Raw genomic sequence first — 21,354 nt, 5'->3', positions numbered from 1 at the left:
GACAGTCATATCCTTTTCTAACTTCACGTCTAATACATGAGAGGGCACTAAAGAGATGATAGCTCAGTTTAGGATAGTCAGTCACTGTCAGACAGCAACTTAACCTTTCAAAAAGGCATTATTAAGATATTTTCCATGAAAGCCAATTTATATATCCCACAATCACAAGTCTGCCTTCTTAGGAATAAATACCCATTCAGCACATAAAAGGAGGATGCAAACAGAAATAATGAAAGAACGTGTATGGATATTACTGACACATCTAGAACGGTCGTAGCTGCTTTACTACTTTTTTTCTCTCCAAACTGTTATTTGACAGCAAATTACAGGCTCATGACATACTTTCAATAACGGTATTAGAATCTATGGGTTTCTTTCACTACAGTATGTTTAATAACACTGTAACCTGTAAAGTTATTTTTAGGTACTTCCATGGTCCTTACCATGGTGTCTGTAGGCCACAGGCTATCTTACTTTTACCCTCAGAACAGCTCAGGGTAAGTGATGAATAATATCAATGTGGCCACATAGAAAACTTCATGGCAGACCAAGATTGTACTGCTGTAATAAGTTCTCGGTTGGTGTCCTAAGCTTCTGAAAATCCTTCTGTATCACATTATAAACTGAAAATAAAGAAAATTTAGAAAAATACATTTTGTAACATAATTTTTTTTTATTAATATCTGAGATAATTTTTTTTTCTGTTTTAACCAAAGTTACTGTTGTTCTTTGTTTACAAAGCCAGAAAACATAATTGTATCACCTGCAAGTCAAATAGAGATTTCAGATGAAAATGAACATTTTTTAATAACTGGTTACCTGAGTTACAGTGCAATGTATAAATTTGGAAAGTATTGCTCTGCAGACTTTTTACAGTAAGAAATAATAAGCTTTTCAGGTCAAAAACCTAAATCAGTGCTTGCAATAGATTTAAGAATATTCACAGACAAACAACATGAAATACCTTACATAATGTATGCTATACACTTCTGTTTTCCTCTACAATAAATTAACATCCTGGATGACTAAAGTATTAGCAAAAATATTTACAAAGACAAGATAAAACACAGTATAAAATTTTTTTTCCGAAGATGTATTTCCTCCAAGAAACAGTTTGGTACCAAGAGTGAAATTTCAAGTCTTTACAAAATTGCTTCTCACTTATTTAAATTCATGAAGATAAATAAATAAAGATTGTATGGTACAAACAGACATTGATATCCTCATATGGTTTTATGCAGTAAAAGCGTGCATCTCTTCTTGGGAGTATCCAAGATCCCTCAGACACCTGAAAGTCACAAAGTAAATTTGTAAGATCAGTATTTGGAACCCAAAACACACCACAGACACTGATGAAGTACTGCAGCTATTTAGCACTATCTTGTCTTTATTCAGACGTGCACAATCAAGTATCTCAGATTTCTCAAAAGAAAATGATTATTGGACAAATCCATCCTCCATTAAATCCACAAATTCTGCAGTAGTACTGCAGAAATGTAAGTGACATCAATTTGGTTCAATATTTCGAAACCGGTCAAGAAAAAGTTAAGAGCCCTTTATCCTTAAATATATGACATATAATGAAAGCATTGGGTACAGATGTAACTAAATGCATTAACAAAAATCAAGAGAACTGCTTGTGATAGAACAGCAGCTTTGAATTTTAGTAACTCAATTTGTTAAGCTAAAACCTACACAGCAAAAGAGACATTTTTGAAAAACTTCCAAGTCAGAAACATTTTGGTTGTTTAGGTGATCGAATTAAAAAAAATTAATCGTTCTCTAATTCATCATCTAAAATACTCACTCTACTCCCTGTTCTGTAAAAGGTGTTGGGCCACAGATGCAGATAAGCACTTTGGAGTCTTTTCTGCTTCTTTTCACACACTCAGAGAGAAGGGATAAAGAAATCTTCCCCTGTTTACCACCCCAGTCCTTCGTTGGTTCTGAAAGAACAAATTGAACCTCAAACCTGGAAAGCAGAAGAGTATTTCAGAAACATCGCCTTTGATTAGAAATCTGCTATACAAGATATTAGAAAACATTGATGTTTTCTAGGTTTATTTTCTTGTTGTGCTCTACTCCCACTGTGCAGTATCAGTTCTCACACACATTTAGTTGTTCCTACCAATTAGGTCAATCAAATCACCTCCAATATTGGGTATTTAATTATTAAACGCAATCCTCCAAAAAATTCCAGTTGTGTATTCCACCTTAAAATAAAAAAAAAGCTGGTATCACTCAAGATACTAAAGCACAGATTTTGTTTTTCCATTATTTACTTATACAAATGTTGGTGTAGCTCAATACATCAACAGGGAGATAAGAATGCTTAGTCAAACTTGTGAAAATGTCAGCACAATTTCATTAATGAGAAAATACTCTAACTAGCTTCAAAAATCCACTAAGAGTAGTTATTGAGTGAAAAACAAGCACTTGTGTATCTAAGGCTCCTATTGAAAGGGAGAAAGGGATTTTGATGTAAATTTGCAGGGTCTAGACTATGAAGCTTTGAAGGTGCCAGACATCACTATGTTTGAAATAATACTGATTTTTCACATCAATGCTAGGAAGGAACAATGTAAACTTGTTTGTTCATACAATTTCAGCTAAGAATTAATCAAGCATGAACAAAACATACTTCTGTCACCTAATATCTAGGCATTGATAATTTAGCTAGTCATAAAAGCAAGGGTATTGAAATTAAAAAGCAACCTGAAAAAAAAAAATCCTACATCTCCTGACAGAACTACGGTCTGGTAAATAAAGCTAACATTACGTATGCGCTAGTGCATTTTAACCCATAATTACTTTGTAACTTAGAAAAGTAACAGCAAGAAAAAATAAAGGTAGGGCCTAATCTGAATTTTGAATTTCTAGATAAGCATTTTTGCAACCAAGTGACACCAAAGACTTTTCAAGACTTCTCAGTAAATTCAAAATTCTCTTCCCAAGGTAGACGATCCATGTCTACTGTTTCCATCCTCCTCTTTGCATATCTCTATTTTCTATCACTAAGGCTAATTTTCTTCACCTTCTAAATGCTTCTCAGCTAATCTTAGCTATCATCTCATCTAACACTCCATCTTCAATAAACATCTATTAAACACTGTCATCAAACAAACTCTTTGCTTACCAGAATGATGACATACCCTGCTTATATCTGTGGCATATATAACCAAATCTCCTTCCAATCCCTACGTCTCATTAAATTCTAGCTGAAAGTTTCCAGAAGCAGGATCTATCCTTGTGCCAGAGCTGTACAGTTACTACATGCCTCAAGGTTTGTTCTCCTGAACATTGGGATGATACAAGTTGTTCTGCACAAGGATTGTAAATACCTTTTATCTTTAAGAGCTAATTCCTCCAGTTGGTTTCTCCAAAGTATGTCATCTTCCTTTTTGTTGAAGAAGATCAACTTGACTGTCCTTAAAAAGAAATAAATAAAAATTTAATTGTAGGTTGTTTCTGCATTTGAAACACATGTTAAAGAATCAGAAGTTACGGGATTATACAGAAGACTTTTACAACAACGACTATGTAACTATTCAATTCTCAATTTTTTTTGCTTCTAACCCACTATAAATTTCTTGTTGTACATGAAAGCTGTTGAACTTGTGACCTCTCTTCTAAATGCCACAACCCTGTCTGTGATTGCAACCTCTACTTCAGGAACTACTACTCCAAGAAAAATAAAATCTCTTAAAGTTACTAAGGCCTGACTGAGAATACAATATATTTATTTGTCAAGTTTTATGTAATGGTTTCTTGATATTGCCTGAGCACTACAACTGCAATTAACAGCTGGTTTATGAACTCTGTACACGCTTTTTATATTATGTACCCCAGCTTATGGAGAAGTGGCATGTCAAGAAGCTTATGTCAATATTAAATTCCTAAAGACAGAATTAAGCATATAGAAGTAGTAAGAGAAACCTAGCTTACCAATTTGAAGAGAAAACTGCAGTTCTGTACCAGATTATCTTATTCAGATGTTATTTGCTAATTTATAAAACCTATTTTCATTGAAATCTACTATTTATAAGCCTTATATTTGCCAAGTAGTTAATTTTGCTATTAATAAGTAGTTAATTTTGCTATTAAGGTGAGTGCTATTATCTTTTCAGATTTTTATGCTACCATGAAGGTAAAATGCAAAGAGACAAACTATACAAAGTATAATTTACACCACTTGATAAAGCTACATAAACCTAATTTCTCCTTTTTTGCTAATGCCAGACTAATGCCCAGCATACAACTGATACAATACAGATGATCTGCTGTTGAATGCAAGCAGTTCCCAAACTGTATCCCACAGGGCTTTAAGTTACTGTTGTTTCTTTTGCTGGGGCACAGCTCTGAGTAGAGTGCCTTTTGCTGTGGTTGCAGAAGCAGTAAATTCAGCATTGTACTTGCAGGAATCAAGAGCACTAAGATCCCAAGTGCAGAAATGCATGCAGAACCACAGGGGTATCTGTCGGGGACACCACTGAGGCTCAGCTAAGCCTGTTGGCCCTTCTCACCACACAGCCCTTACTTACGAGTACAACATTCTTTTTCAGCTGCCAAAAAATAAAATACTGAGGTATTACAGTAGCACATAATACACAATATCAACTGTGTTATCGAGAGAAGTTTCCCATACAATACAACTCTAAATAATTTACAATATACAAGCTTTGGAAAACTTCCCTGGTATAGAACATACCATCCCCAGATTAGCCATAATGCATCTTTAAATGCTAAAATCACTTATTCAGAAGCTAGCCTGTGCCAAAAATCCAACTTCTTTACATGCTTCCCAGGGCCCACTGCCCTGAAAACACAGATAATAAAGCTCACTTCAAGAATGTAATGCTGTCAAAGCTGGCATGGTGCACTACAGCATCAAGTACTACTCAGGTGGGGAAAAGAGTTACCAAAAACAAGCATGGAAAGACGTGAAATTTAGTCCTTGAGCATTAAGGTAGAGGTTGGGTTATTTGAGGAATAATGCCTTGGGACACCCCTACTGAAACTCCCCATTCATTGTATATACATTTATTTGGTGCAGTACTGCTCAGTAAGCATTATAAAGAGAACCCAAAGACGTGGAATGAACTAATCATAATTTTGCTACAAAAGAGAGAAAAAACAGCTAAAAGGAACATGTAGAGATTCTGATACAATACACACCGTTACAGAAGAGCTATCTGAGATAATGACGACAGAACTTTGGATTTAAAAAAAAAAGAAAAAAGAAAAAAAAGAGGAACTTTCAGTCTTTTGAAAGTAGATGGGAAGAATCTAACATACTGCCAACTTCAAGGGATGCAGATTTCAATAAACTTTTTTTTTTTTTTTTTTAAAAAAAAAAAAAAAGGTATGTAATGTCTTACAGAAAGTTATGTAGGAAGAGGAGTAAAAATGATCCATCCATGATTTTAACACAGAGGAATAAGAGAAGGTAAAAAAAAAAAAAAGCTACAAAATCAAAAGCTACAAAACAACAACAACAAAAAAGAAGGGTGTTCAAAGTTGAACGTTGTATTTATAAGGAATATAAAAACACTGTGGTAATTTAGGAATGAAAAACTGGAGACAAAACTAGATACAAATATCAAAGAGAATTATGTATGGCCTACTAGCATTCTGTATGTAGTTGAGAAGAGCGTTAGCCCTCTAACTAGTGTTTAGTGCCTCTGTGCTTCAGCCTTTTTTAAGAAACATATATCCACTTGATTGTGGTAATACACCACAAGTAAAAAGGAGCAAAAGTGTCACCTTAAATAGGAAAAGAAGCTGCATAGATACTCGTTAAAATGAATACTTCAGCCAAATACAATTTGACCTTTAAGAGAAAAAAACAAGATGAATAAAGATCATTATGGCTTCATACACAAAAAGATATTGCAGTCAGGAAAATAATAAATTGCTTTCCATATTTACCGTAGACAATAACAGACTTAAAAAATTATAGGGAGACGTAGGCTAGGCAGTAAGAATGGAAATCCAATGATGCAAGATAGTAATGTCATTAAAAAACGCTTCTTAGGGAAGCTGTAGGTTCTCCAACATTAGCAGCACTACCTCAGAGGTCCTGTTACCACTGGCCTAGAACTAGACAGAAACTGCTTCTGCAGCTGAGGTGACCATTAAGTCATTATTCAGATCCTTCCTCACCTTTCTTTCTGTAATTTGTGTTCCAGCATATGCAATCCAAAGCTATGGCAATTGTTACTTTTTACAGTAAGATAATTTTTGATGAAAATTACATTTACATTTTTTATATATGTTTAATATACATTTACATTGTTTATAACGCCTAACAAGCCTCCAAGGTGAAAAGAAAAAAAAACATTTACTTTGACTAGTAAGAAAGTAGTAAGAAAACATGCTGCTGCAGCCTGAACTAACTGCTAGTACTGAGTTCCCAAGAAATCATGCTGAAGAGAGTTAAAATAAGCACTTCTGGTCATCCTTCAATGACAGAGTAGATATGAGCACTGTCTGTGCTGTAGAAGTCTTTCACACACATTACCTACCGTGTTTATTCTGGTGATGGACAAAATGTCAAGATTTGCATCTTCTGCTACTGGTTTTTCTGTCCTTGGTTTTACTTTCATGTTATATTTACCTCACATGCTAGTTTTCCACTCAAGAAGGTAAAAAAAAAAAAAAAAATTAAAAAAATCTGAATTCACTCTGTAGTATTTCCCAAGCATTTTGTCAGATGATAAATTTATTTCACAAAGCCAGGCAGCCCTGTATCGTTTGCTACTGACAATAAACGATGCTTTGGAAGAGCCTTGTAGGCAAACAGCACATACTCTCTGTCCTCACAAAAGAGGATTACGTGTAATTACTGGACAATAGCAATACAAGAATAAAGTATGCTTTTAGATTCTTTTCTACAAACAGATTATTGCAGTCCACGTAATCCTTTTTAGTTTTACTAAGAAGACTGGCCTCCAATTTAAACCCTTTATACTCTTTCAAAATGTGCTTCATGAAGACATAATGAGCCAAAACATCCTCTGTTTATATTGAATAAAACCCTGTATTACAAATTAATACCTATTATGAGAGTCTGAATTCAAAGACACAGAAAACAGTAGCAAGTCTCTAAAACTGTCCCCTGCAACAGCTTTAAAGAAAATTAAAGGTCAGGCATATTTTCCATTTCTGTAATCTCCCAAACTACAACAGTTCACATTGACAAAAATGTAATCTGTTAAGAAAATCTGCAAAGCATGATGCTGGAGGTAAAGCATTGCTAAAAGCAATGCAAACAGAGCTCATCTCTTTCAAAACATGCCCCTATGAGTAATTCTTTGCATTTCCTTTTAAAGCTGAGCTATGGCACACTGTCCTCAGTTAGGACTTTTTACACTCACTATCACATTTCAGTTTACATTACAGTTTAAAGAAAGACACACACGGCAAAGCATTCTTTTAGAATTCATGTTGCTCAGGTTTTTTAGAGAGCAAAAAAAAAAACCTGCTTGTGTTGAGAGACCACACCCAACACAAGCAACAATCTCTTGTATACCCTGCATTTATTCACACAAGAGAATTGCTTGTGGGTCTGCTTGAACATAATCAAAATCCAAATTCAAAATGCCAGCATGGTCATATCTCAAAAAACTAAACTATGCTAACTGATCTAAATCTGAGTATTTTTAATTTAGGCTCCTAGTTTTCCCAGCTTATTTTTATCTTAACACATTTTTCTCCTCTCAAGAAAAAACATTGTCCTAATAGGTGCTGCAGAAATGGTTGAACTCTAATAGAGAGTGCTAGTGTCTGTCTCACATCAAACCATAGCACAGTTTGTTATTTACTGAAAATGGGACTGAGAACTGTACCTAAGGATTTGAAAAGCTGAGGAAATCTCAAAATTACCAGAAAACAAAATGCCATCACTACTCAAAATTTCATCCATTACCTAGATGTATGTCTACAGTGAAAGTTCAAGCCAAATGAAGTTGGAGTTTCCTGCTGAAAACAGGAGGAAGTGTTTACAGTTACATACAGTTACATGTTTTTGTAAAACATAATCAAGTGGCATGTAGAAACTAAATGGCAAAAGAAAGGGTGAGAAAACTTGAGCAGAGATACTATTAAAAGAAGAGGTGGCCTGCCTCAGTTTCTCTGTGGTTACATAGTAAAGATACTTAACAATACTGGACTACCACTTCATGTACAACTTGGTCTTTTTTTAGAAGTTAGTAACTAACACAAAACCTCTGTGTAGTTTGAAAGTATAGAAGACTTATCCAGCAGCCTGGTTCCAAAGGGATTCCTGCCCACTGAGGGACACTTTTCAACTAATTGCTCCAAGTCTTGAAAACTCTAGCAATCCCCAAGTGGGTAAGAGACACTGATAGGTAAAACAAAGGAAGAAGAACACAAAACTGTTACTAAATATGGAAGGATCAGCATGCTGATCTTGTGGGAGAGGTTAAAAATGCAGAAGGGTTTCCAAAGCTGCAATTCAGAAAAGGCTGGTAATTTCTGAGTGAAGCACTGGGTCCATTTGTTCACAACGGAGCCTGGAGGAATATTAGAAACGATGCAACCAAGTCTTGTGTTAACTGATCAGGTGGATGCTCAGTTGCATGTATTATTGCTCCAGTTTTGCAACCTTCTTATGACAACGTTTCTTATTTCAAAGATTTCTGTGACCACTTGTCCCAGGCTTCAAACACGAGAGCAGTTCAGATCTCTCCAGCTGTTCGCTGTATTTGCTTTACTGTATCTCTGGACTTCCTCAGAGTCATCTCTTGAAGCCAATGGACTTAAGTCACAGGCCAATGAGGACTTCAGGCACAGAAAGGGATCTGTGTCTCAACTCATGCTTCAGTTAATGAAGTAGATAGTAAATTTATGCTCCGGTGTCCTTTTTTGGTTTGAGCACAAAGGATGAGAAGCAGAAACTTCCAGAGTGGCATTAGACAGGAGACAGACAAGCAAAAGAAATAGAGCCAGCTAGCAGTTGCTCTCCAAGTTTGAAGCCTCAGCAATGGTAGGTTTAATAGTTACTCTCCTGGCTCCCAAAGAAAACAAAGTGTGACAAACAAAGAAAACAATCAAATACATGCGTGAATGAAAACAGATGGAGCAATACCTGAAGAAAGATACATATGGAAGACTTTAAAGGGCCAGGTTTCCAAAACAACAAAACCATAAATCAAAAAGAAACAATTTTGAGAACTGATATCAAATAGAGAACAACTATGACTAAACAAAATAAAAAGTTTGACTGATGCAGTGAAATTGTAGCAAGATTTGCCTAAACCAATGAAAGGAATGATATTGTAGAAATGTACTTTTGACAACACACTCTAGAAGAAGGCACGAGTATGTTCTCTCCACATACGGCAAAGACTAGGATTTGCCAAGCAAGACCACACAGAAGTGTACATTCAGCATACACATGGACAATCGTGTCAAGAAGAAGTACTAGTTCTGGGGTTCTGAAGGACTTAAGTGGCCAAAAGAACAAGTTCACTTCAGCAAAGTGAATACTGAATACTGAAAAGTATTCATATAAAGAATACTGAAAAGTATTGTTTCCTTTTGGAGATTTTATGAGCAGCATACAGAACAGATCTCCAATACTCATGTTTTTCTGCATCTGAATAAGCTTAATCCCATGCTTACATAAATTGCACTTTGGTGAAAACTGGAACTATTCCAGTAAAAATATGTTACTATTGCTTACCAGGTGAAAACAATATAAATGTATGAAAGGTATTCTGAAAGGTTAAACAGAAGCCATAACTAAACAACCATAAATCTTCTCAATCAGAAAACAATACCTACATCGCAACTTTCAACATCAGAAAGCACTCAAATGTAAAACTAGTTTTAAAAAAGAAATCAGATTTTCTACTTGATGAACTCCTTTATATTATAACTAAAATCCAAAATGCAAATCAACCCCTTTTGTTGACAGTAGCCAATAACCAAACGTGCTAGTTCCCAAAGACTCTGACAGAGCATTCCCTAAAGCATTCCAGCTTTTGGCATAAAAAAGAAAAATACTTTCATGCTTTTTTTTTTTTTTAATTGTTTTATTAATACTGAAGTTTGCCTCTCACATTTCATCTCATTCTTCTTATAAATTACAGTAGCCTGGTGCTAAATCATAAGATATGTACATACCGGAGACAACTAACTTCAGTCAGAGCAAAATTCAGCAGTTTAACCATTGGTGTGAAGCCTGTGCCTGCTGCCAGCAAAAAGAGGTCTTCTGAAGTTTGAACTTGTGACTTCTTGAAGTTACCTTCAGGACTGCTTACAGAAATGTAGTCCCCTATATAGTCAAAAGAGAATGGTAAATCTTAATGAGATGAACAAACTAACTAGCATTCTGATTTTTAAAAGATCCCTTTATATTCCATTGTTTTAGCATTAGGGTTCTTTACAGAAAGCTATCATACATATCAAATATGGATCATTTTTGTTAAAGGAACAGATGTTCAATTAAGATGTCTTGTTTTGATAGATTTTACATTATACGAGTACATAAACATTTGTGAAGTCATTGTTAAAAATCTTCCTTATATCTGAAACAAAAAAGGAAGCATGTCTGAAGTCTAAAAAAAACAGAACTAGTTTCTTTAATTAAAAATACGATGAGATTTTCTAAGAGTATAACTACTCAAATACAAAATGAACATATTTAGAAGATCAGTCCAGAGAATGTTATGTAATGGACGGTTCCTAGTTACACTGAGGATAAGCCTGTACATTTGGGGCATGGAGAATAGGTCTTAAAAAGAGTTATTAAGCATGCCCCAGTTTAATAGCAGGTAAGCAGTAAGAACATCACAATACCCAGACAGTGAATCTGAAAAGATAAAATTATTGCTGCAAAACCAAGAACAAATCCCCCCAAACTATACACTCACCAATTTGTAGATGGTCAAGTGCCTGTGTGAACAGTCCACAGGAATAAATTTTGATCATTAAATATATATGTGCACCATCATGGCAAGATGGTTGTTTGAAATCCAGCGTTAAAGAAGGCAATATAGGCGTGTACGGTTTCACTACTTCTGTCCCTAAACAAAAGACAAAAATGTAACTGAAGAATACGAAAAGTAGTCTATATCCAGCAAATTTAATGCAAACTATATAGGCTCAAAATAGAAATTTAAGTTAATATATCCATGGTCACGTTCTGAATTTTTCTTACCTGCAATGACTTGTTTGAGGTAAACATGTTGTCCAGTGGGAACTTGTAGATGGGTGCTCTTAGGCAACATTAAGCAGAAGAGCTTGGTGTCGTGGGTAACTTCTGTCTTAGAAACCAGCTTGCATTTCCTGTAGAACAGTCCTAAAAATAAGGTTTTACTTGTTACTTAAGCCTCAGACTGTGTCTTTCTATTCTCACACATATTTTAATGAGAGAAAAAGCCATGTATTTCACTATATACTGTTCTAAAAAGACTACAGATGCTTCTTGTATCATTACTTTTTCTAAATAACTTTTCTAATTTTAGGCTCAGGAATCACCTGTAGGTGCCTCATGTTAGGCACTTTACAGACCGAATCTGCACGTAACTAGTTAGCATTGGCTAAGAAGTAGAAAAAAACACCAAATACTAGCAGAAAGCAGAACCACTTGTACCACGTTGTATCTACGCTTAATTCACAGTAGGACTTCAGCATGAAGTCATATGCAGATTAAAAACAGTTTGGGTGATGCAAATGAGAAGAAAGTGAGGCACAGCACCACTGTCTTCACTAGCAGACTACCTAAACCCACCCAACACCCTGGGTATTTATTCCGCTGACTACCCTGCACTGTTGCGGTTTCACTTCTGTTAACACTGCCAGTATTTCTGACATGGCTACCAATAGGGAAGTATCTTCACAGTTCCTGCAGAAAGATGGTATATATTGACCAAAGAGTATCTTTCAGAATGGTTTCATCAGCTACTACCCTAGCTTGTTCTGCTTACAATAACCGTATCGTTAGTGCCACAGAACACCTTGTCAATTCAGAACACACACAGAAATTTCTACCATGCTGCTCAAAATGCAAAACAGGTTACAGCAGAAACTTAATTACTGATGAGAGTTTAAAAATTCAAGTGTCCACATTCAAGTGGAGCCTCTTCACCTTTAGATACACAAGTCTAACAGCCTAGCAGCATTTATTAGCTAAGAGCTTTGCACAGTTTTTAGGTACACAATACCAATGCTTAAATGCTTACACTTGACATAAGATAAAACTAACATACGTGCCTATATAGGCAAAGCACACTTCAGCATCACCAATATTTTGGACAGGATTTGTTGCCTTTTAGCTAAGCAGAAATGATGAACTCCAGTTATACGTTCATATGCTGACTTAAACCAATTACAAGGTCATATGTAAAGGACAAACTTCTGTCGACACAGCTGTTTGTGAAGGCAAACACAGCGAGATATTTCTTAACTGCAATACTCAGTTAGCAATACTCATCATCTTTCATCTAACATCCTACAAACTTGCTTATTTTCAATGAGCAAACCTTTCAGATGTACCAAAAGAATTGCCCTGAAAAATGAAAGGCAGTAATACAATTTTATACCAATCTTGATGTATAGCAAAACAGCAGCAGCTCTCCAGGTATAAAAGAAATTTTATAAAATGTTTGTTGTAATTTGTTCTTCTATCATTCTTTTGAAAAACTATATACTAAGATTGCTAAGTATATATTTTGTATATTATATTTGTATACCGTGTCTTTTACAGTACACAAATAACATACAGTGGAGCACACTTTAGCATAATGTAAGCTCAGATTGCTGTCAAATCTTCAGACTTATGAATTATGTGAAAGGATATGGGTGGTTGGCAGCATATCCCACAGTATGCATCAGCTAGTATTGTTCCAGATATTTGTAAGGAGAGGGAGAGATAAAGAGAGAGGTTAAAAAACTGATTCATCAACTGATTCACCATTTCTTGACCTTTCTGATCTGACGGATTCCAACTATTTCTATATGTAACAAACTAACCTTTACCTCCCCATTTCTAATTTTCCATACAGAACTTCTGTCCTAAGTCACTTGATCTGACTTCTGAAAATTCTGACCTTTCTAGGACTGAGTAAACTCCTTGTTTAGGTTGTGTTCTTTACTGTATTAAAACAAATTTTATTGGGACCACTAATTTTGAGTCACAAGCAAAAACACTTGGCAATGTGTAAAAGCCTTTCACAACACCAGCATCTGATAGCAAGCTGGAGAACAGTTGCTTTTAGCTACACATGAAGCCAAGTTTACTGGCAGATGGGATTTTTTACCTAGGATTTGCTATTACACATAAGGAAAAGGCACTGCTCTCACAATTTTGTAGCATGATGCAAGTGCATAGCAGCAACTTCTGGTTTTCAAAGTAGGATGTTAGGCTTCATCAGGCTTTCCAGGATTGTGCAGATATTGAGTGTCAATGTCACAGCACCAGATCTTCTCTAATTATATCTTTTGCTTAACTATACTACTTACTGACACTGTTAAACTTTTCCAGCAAAATCCTAAACACTTTAGTTTTCAGAAATAGTTTTCTGTGTATGGCCATAAGAGCTCTTCAAAGCTGAGGGATTCCAGGCTTGAAAGCTGCATTGCAGAGGTTGGACCATTCATTTACTCCTAAGCCAGTCAAAAGGACGAAAGAATTAATTCAGTACCAGTGTTTGCCCATCTGGAGTCCTTCAATAAGATTTTGTTTTCACGGACATGTTTACAAAAGAATAGTTCATTCTGTTCTCTTAAAGATCAAGACATCAGGTTAGAGATGTCACTCTTTGCTGAACATCTTCCTCTGCTGGAATCAGTAACTACAGCACCTTGATTCACACACATGACATGAGATCTATTAACACAACTGGAAGTGTGGAAATATTCTGAATAAAATTACTACTTTTATTAGAACATCAGTAACTTATCAAAAGAACTATGAACCTACACAAGCTGAATAAAACTGAAATAACACATGTTAAATAAATTAATGCAACTACTTTTCGATTTGCTTCCAGATTTTCAGATGCTTTTAAGCAGTGAAAGAATTTACACGTTATCAGTTATATTGTCTTTAAGCAAGACTCTCACACTCAAGGGAAGTAAATGGGCATGCTGAGAGAAAGTAGTAGAAAATACGTAAACTTGAGTGAAAAGAAAAACGGAATATTTAACGCAATCATCTGTGCAACCATACACATACTGCAGCACAAAAATGCCAGATATAAAGCTATAAAACAGCTTTAACTAGACAGCTCAGGTCTTGGAAGCAAAGCAGATCTCAAGGCCCTACTTCAACACCAGTGCTGCTTCTGTTGCTCTAGCCTGCCTCCTTGCCTAGAAGAGGCACGTGTCTGCAGAGTTCGGTACAGACATGCCACACAAAGTCACTATATACCTCACAGCAGTTGTTCCACCTGCTCTCCTCAGCCACGACAAAATTTGAGGAACTCTTCCCAACAGAATAAGGATAAGTTACTTCATTTATGGCACAGATTTTTTAATGCTTGTGTTTTATATAGCAGCTGATAGATACATCACATAAGTACAGCTTTTTACTAAACTAGTACATCCTTCCTCTGTCCTTTTATACAATCCTTCCAGACCTTTCTCAGCTATTTCACAATTATGCACTGGACTGGCGTAAGTGGCTCTGAATATATAGTAAATTGGACTCTGGTCAGCATCATATGCATTTATGTTATCTTACTGCAGTGTTTAGGAGGAAATTCTTCACTCAGAAGGTGGTGATGCACTGGGGCATGTGGATGCCCCATCACTGAAGGTGTTCAAAGCCAGGTTGGATGGGGCTTTGAGCAACCTGGTCTGGTGGGAGGTGCCCCTGCCCATGGCAGGGGGTTGGAACCAGATGATCTTTAAGGTCCCTCCCAACCCAAGCCATTCTATGGTTCCCAGTACTTCTTGACATAACATTATGTATTAAAAGTGCTCCTAACCTGGGCATAGGTAAATAGTCAAGCCGCATGTGTTTAACTCTGATAATATGACTTTCCCAGAATGCAAAATAAACCATACTAAGCTGTAGTAGCATTAAGGAGAACCTCTGTATCTACAACACACTTCATACTAACCGTTCCTGCAGTTTATTAAAGAAAATCCAAACTTCTCTTCAAAGACCTGTTTAACTCCATATAAAAACGCATTACTTCACTTATGAGGTCAGAATTACTTACCACGCTGGAAGTCTACACTATTTTAGCTCCAGGATAAAGTTTCTATACTTCAGAAAAAGTAGTTTTGTATACAAAACCAAAATTTTACATCCAGTAAAGATAGGAAAAAAAAAAAAATCTAGAGTTGTTAATTACTATTTCTATGCTCTCAGTGTAAGAGGCATTTCTCTACATTTAACACTATTTTGCTCCCATAGAAGTGGAATCAAAACTGAAACCCTTACAGTTTAGAGACAAGGGGGCACAATTATAAGCACTAACTAGGAGGGCCTATTTAAGACTGGATTATACACACAGAAGTTAGGCAAACGTAGATGTTGGAGGCTCCTGTTTGCATCGTATGGTCTTAATTATTATGGCTGAGCTGAAAGTGCAGAGATGGAATAAATGAGAAGTGCTTAAGACTGAACATTCTGTTTCTATAAACCTTCTGGTATATTCCTTGTTTTGAACACTGAAAATTCTAATGTTAAAGTGGATAACTCAACAGTTTCTGAAACACTCATAAGCAAAACTACAACCTGCATATAAATAACCTAAGCTAGTACCTAGGAGAGGTGCTTTTATACAGTCTTCCTTTTTGGACTACTGTAATCTCTCAACTTTAAAGGCCTAATTACCTTAAATAAGAGACAGTAAGAGGTATACAACACAGTGATCAACATTTAATTAGCTCTTAAAATGTAAAGCTTTGCTCTTACACATAGGGCAGACTGAAGTCAGAAAGCAGGCAGAGGGCCAAGAGAGCTTTTGAGAAACATGGAAGTTGCAATAACATCAGGAACATCTTTGTATTATATAATTGTGTAGAAATTCCTAATTTAGCTGTAAAAAAATGAATCACAGAGATCAGGGTAATGCATTTGAATGCTGCCTCATGTTCATACTATTCTGTTACCACAAAATGTATTCATACAAACACAGTAGCTTATTCAGAGCTGGCTTCAAGTGCCTCATTTAAGCATAGGGCAAGGTACAAAGATGCAGGCTGCTGGAACAACATTACAGCATTAAAAATGCATCTGTAGTAACAGTTGGAAGCAAGGTTTTTTGTTCTTTTGCTACAGTTACTGCTACATTGATTGACACCAGGCTGTGCACCATCTCCTCAGGGTCTAATGAGGTTTTCATATGAAAGAAGGGATATTAAGCACAAAGCCAACCATGAGATGTCAACAACTCTCAAGCAGTTTTCACCTTCCCCCATTAGGTTCTCCCAATCTTCCAGCAAACCTGAAAGACCTCCAATTCTACTGTGGGACAAAACAAACAAATCAAACTGGGGGAAAAAAAGATAAAAAGAGGCTTCTATCCTGAATCTGTTCAAGGCGAATACCTGAGCAGCTTTCAACAAGACCAGAAAACATTCTTGAAAGAAATGACGTATGACTACAGGAACAAAAAATCTTGGGAGAAACCAAGTATGCCTAACTTGCCCCCAGAAGTCTTAAAAGAACAGGTAACATGGCCATGAAACTGTTTACCTCTGTCTGTGCGTTTGATAAACGTATTATGACTCTCCAAGGGTCGTCCCAGCACTTTCCAATGAACGTTATCCTTTTTCTTTAAGATAATCTCTACCTTGCCAACTTTTTCAGCAATATTCACTACAAAAGAAAATTGTTTCATACTGTTACTTTTACTTACATTTTGTGCAACAAAATAATTTTACTCCTCTATTATAATTAAACTTTAAAAGGATCAGTAATTTCTCAAGACACAGAGAGTTCATGCATTAAATTATAATAGCAAATTAAATGCACTTCCAGCTATTTCTGTGTAATGTTCTAAAGTGCATTTAAAACAACAAGCAGTAGCTTAACATGTATGATGAATGGACCATATTTACTAAGTACATTGTAACAATACTCACAGCCCGTCTGGTCAGAAATAATGCTCATGAATTCAGAATCCTTATTTACCGGAAATAGTTAACTGCTATTATTTACTTACTCCTTTCTTTTAAAGGCCATCTGAATGAACAAATAAGTTTAAGAAAATCCCACTTTAAGCAAAGAATGGTTTACTAATAAGTAACTGAAGAAACTTGTAATTATTTTATCAGTTAGTGATGCTTAGAGGGATCAGAAAACCATCAATATATTACTTTTACAGACCCAAATGCCAAAATGAAAAAAAGAATTTAATTTGATGGATTAATTTGTTGACACTGTCAGAAGCTGATGGTAAGAAAAACTGTGAAATATCTGATAAGTCAGAAAAATAAACTCAAGTTCTATATTCTGATGTTAGAAGAGATATGGAAGAGTTGCAAGAGACAACTTACCATCAAAGCCTTCTCGAACCGCATGATCCAAGTCTGAAATAAAGAAAAACTATTATAAAGTAAAAACATTACCTTCTAGTCCTCATATACATACAGCTTAAGGCTAGAATACTGAGTGAAGAATGGGCCTAGAACCCTACAAATCTTTATCTGGCCCTGACATTTCATTCTTGCTTCATATTAGTCTCAGTGACTTCTGCAACCTAATACTTAATATTAAGAACAGCATTTTTATTTTTTTTTTTTTAAAAAAAAAAAGCACAATGACTCATGTGAAACTAACAATCTACGCTCCTCTAAATCGTTCTGCTTGCCCTTTTTGAATAAGGGCATTTTAATAACCATCAGGAATATACACTTGCAGAAAATCTTGCACAACTTTTACACCAAATTCTTACTGCATTTTATTTTATATGGCTTAGGGCATCAAATAAGAAACGGAAGTTAAGAAATTACATACACACTAAACACAAAAATGCTAGTCAATAATGTAATTCCTTGACATTAGGCTACTTTTAAGTAGTCATCTGCAATAAAAGAGGAATAAAACGTTAATTGGTATATATAAAACACGTATGGTCTGATGAGAAGGTTTCAGTAAAGCAGAATGAAAATTCATTATTTTCAATGGCAAAGATACTGTACCTACCAAGTTCTATAAGATAGGAGTGGTCAGCCAGGATGATCTCTCCCCTTAATCTTTTGTCTTGACAATCAACTATCACCAATTCTGCATTCATATCCTTTCATAGACAAGGAAAAGGAGCATTTTAATTAAATTCTCCCAAAATTCAAGCTGGATCACAACTGGATCTTGTAATCACCTCTTTAATAAAATACATTTACCTTCTGCTTAGTATATACGACAATAGTGATCAAACCATCTGTTTGGAACCAGTCATAACTGTAAAACAAAATACACAAGAAAGAAAGAAAATTATATATTTTTTTCAGCATACCAAAATATGCTTAACCAGCAGTTTTCAAGCAGAGTTTCTTTCACAAAGTTACCAGCCAAATACATTATGTATTGTGTTTTCAAGAGGTAATCCCAGAGCCAATAATTTTGAAAAGACAATATAAAAGCAGTCTAATTACCCATCCTGATAGTCATCACATTGTAGTTGAAGTTATACGACAGTGGCTTTACTTAAAAAGCACATGCATCCTCTTTGCAACAAATTAATCTACTTAGAAAGATGGTCAAAGTCCTTGACTTCAAATGAAATTACTAAATTGCCAAAGAGGGTTCCAAGAGTTATGGATTCCACGCACAGATCAGAAAATCACAATTCCCTTTGTCTCCCCAAATTGAAGTTCTACATTCCCATGTTCCCAAACAACCCACACATTGAAGTTAATGAAGGGTAAGGTAAGCAGTCAAAGGGCATTCTTTTTGATTGCCTGCATTACCTTTAACTTGCCAGGCTTTCCAGCACCTCTTCGGCACAGTAACTTGCCCACTCAAACCTAGAAAAGCTTTTCCTTTCTCTCCCCATTTTCATGGGGTCCATCCACGTGGGTATCTTACACCTGGCTCTCCACCGTATGACATCTACAGTTCTGACCTGACTCCAGCATCATGAAGCTGCAGTCCTGGTCCAAATCAACTCTATCACCACAAGGTAACTTCTCCCATCTACATTACTACCGTCTTTTCCCTTCCCTGTTACCTAACTACTTCTGCCTACTGTTTGAACCTCTTGGACCCAGAAAGAGGGGATGGTTGCATGTAACTAGCCCAGAGATTATCCATTCACAGGAGATTTTGATGCAAAGTCAGAAACTGAGCCTTGAGGGTTCAAGGAACAATGGAGTAGTACAATACCTCAAGACTTATCACAGTGCTTTTTCTTTTGGTTTACTTTGTTTTACATTTGCAAATCACAGAAACCTGGATAGCACTATCACATCTTAAAGCATTCCAGCCTGAATTGAAGTTCTTTTCCAAGGCATGCCAACTTGTACTTCCACAGACAAATAAATCAAAAAAAAAAAAAAAATGATCACCCCAGTTGGAATTACTTCCTAGAAGTTTTCTCAAGAAGTAAGGTTGAGGAGCCAGTGAAAATAAACCGTAAGTTTATATACAGTGCAGGGCAGTAAAAGTGTTAGAAACTAGAGCAAGACAAGAAACATGCATTACAATCTGTTTGTAAGGTCAGTATGACCTCTGGCAAGTTGTTTAAACCTGAACCTCTACCATCCTCCTATAAGTAGGAAGGTTATGATACATACTCCCTTAGCCAAAACACTGAGATCTAAACATGTAAAAAGTTGCCTTCACTTACTAAGAACTGCCTAGAGTTATTAAATAGAATGTGTAAAAGAACGAAAAATAAAAGCTTACCTTGGAGTTAAATCTCTAGCAGAAGTACCCGGTATGTTCTTCTCAGAAACCATACCTACAAAGGGCAGAGAATCATTAAAACATGTGCTGCGACACTCATTTAATAAAAACCATAAATATATATGGAAAAATAAGTATTCTATATGCAAAATACCCCTCAACAGATGGTATTTTCTTTCCACAGGACAGCTGGAAGTATTCATGCACTTTTTAAAGTTTTGCTATTATTCAGCACTTGCTCCTGGAGAGGAGGCTCCTAGAACATGAAGTTCTGTTTCAGAAATTGAATTCCATATACCACAGAACCTGTGCATGCAGGCTTCCTGGTACATGTAAGCTGGTCTCCATTTCATTAGGTATTAGCTTGTGCTTTTATACTTTGTGACAGCGAAGCAGGAAAAAACATTATTTGAATAAATTTAACAGAACTATTTGTTCAGCCTACATTGCTCTACCTTGTGCTTTGCTAAGGATTTTCACAGAATTCAGCTACATGTTTTAATTATTAAACAACATGAAAACCTGAAAAAAAAACCTTTGCTTGGATACAATACTTGGTCAGTCTTTGCAAAAGTCTATTGGCCTAATCTAGCTAAATGGAAACAACAGATCTGGCAACAATTGGAGCACAGACCACAGGTTAAAGCAATTGCAATCCTTCATCAATTTCAATACAGGGAAGCTAAATAAAATTAGATAGAAGAAGCTGCACAGCCTTGAATATAATATTATTTGTAACACCACAGATAGCAGCAATTTCACTGGACAATGGTTAGGCAGAGGTCTAAGGTAACAGTTGGCAAGTGCTGGACAGCTGGAGCTGGTTTCAAGTATGTTCAAAGGCAGACCTTGGAAACTTAAAAAGGCTATGAATAAAATAAGGGTCTAAGAAAATGAGAATTCACACATGAATTATCTTTTATAGGCCAATTAAGTTTTGTAGTTAGACTACAAGTTTAAACACAAGAATTATATGGCTTTGCTACGTGGGATGTAGATAAAACAAAGAGGACCATTCTGGTCTAATCCAATCTGCCAAAACCATAAACCATCCAGATGGGGAATTAACCCAAAACAATTAATACACGCTGGAACTATTTATTCTTTTTCTAATTACCCCTATGTACACACCATCTGCAGCTGCCAAGGAAGCTAAATGGCAGAACAGTCAGATCACTGCAAAAGAAAACCAATCATCTCATGATAAAAGCCTTCTCAAAGGCTAAGTCTTTTTCATGGACTATATTGGGTTTAAATGGCAAGGTTTTGGTTGAAGGGGTAGCCTCTGTGAGCAGAGCCCAGCAGCTGCCCCAGGTCAGATCAGAGCCAGCTCCAGCTGGCTCCAAAAGGGACCTGCTGCTGGCTAGAGCTGGGCCTGGGAGCAATGCTGGGTGGGCCTCTGGGAGAGCAGATTGAAGGAAGGGAAAAAAAACTGCTAGGCAACAGCTGCTGCAAGAGTGTGAAGTGAGAAGCAGCCCTGCAGACCCCCAGGTCAGGGCAGCAGGAGGGCAGGAGGTGCTGCA

General features: G+C 36.1%; 1 protein-coding gene across 3 annotated transcripts in view; it reads right to left on the bottom strand.

The window, feature by feature from the left end:
* Positions 1 to 653: 653 nt before the first annotated feature.
* The window catches only part of LOC311433695 (cytochrome b5 reductase 4-like), a 35,968-nt gene continuing 15,267 nt past the window's right edge, over positions 654 to 21,354 (bottom strand). For all 3 annotated transcript variants that reach the window (XM_084513109.1, XM_084513110.1, XM_084513111.1), the window contains 11 exons: positions 19,832 to 19,886; positions 18,328 to 18,385; positions 18,131 to 18,224; positions 17,482 to 17,514; positions 16,679 to 16,801; positions 11,186 to 11,326; positions 10,899 to 11,051; positions 10,150 to 10,300; positions 3,342 to 3,428; positions 1,808 to 1,972; positions 654 to 1,288 (listed from right to left, as the gene is read on the bottom strand). In XM_084513109.1, the coding sequence (XP_084369235.1) occupies positions 1,234 to 1,288; positions 1,808 to 1,972; positions 3,342 to 3,428; positions 10,150 to 10,300; positions 10,899 to 11,051; positions 11,186 to 11,326; positions 16,679 to 16,801; positions 17,482 to 17,514; positions 18,131 to 18,224; positions 18,328 to 18,385; positions 19,832 to 19,886 (1,115 nt within the window). In that variant the 3' untranslated portion in view covers positions 654 to 1,233. The remainder of the gene's footprint in view (positions 1,289 to 1,807; positions 1,973 to 3,341; positions 3,429 to 10,149; positions 10,301 to 10,898; positions 11,052 to 11,185; positions 11,327 to 16,678; positions 16,802 to 17,481; positions 17,515 to 18,130; positions 18,225 to 18,327; positions 18,386 to 19,831; positions 19,887 to 21,354) is intronic.

This window comes from Aythya ferina (genome assembly GCF_964211825.1).
Source record: "Aythya ferina genome assembly, chromosome: 3".
Taxonomy (NCBI): Eukaryota; Metazoa; Chordata; class Aves; order Anseriformes; family Anatidae; genus Aythya; species Aythya ferina.
The sequence above is the reverse complement of the archived record's forward strand: the minus strand, read 5'-3'. Positions and strand labels throughout refer to the sequence as shown.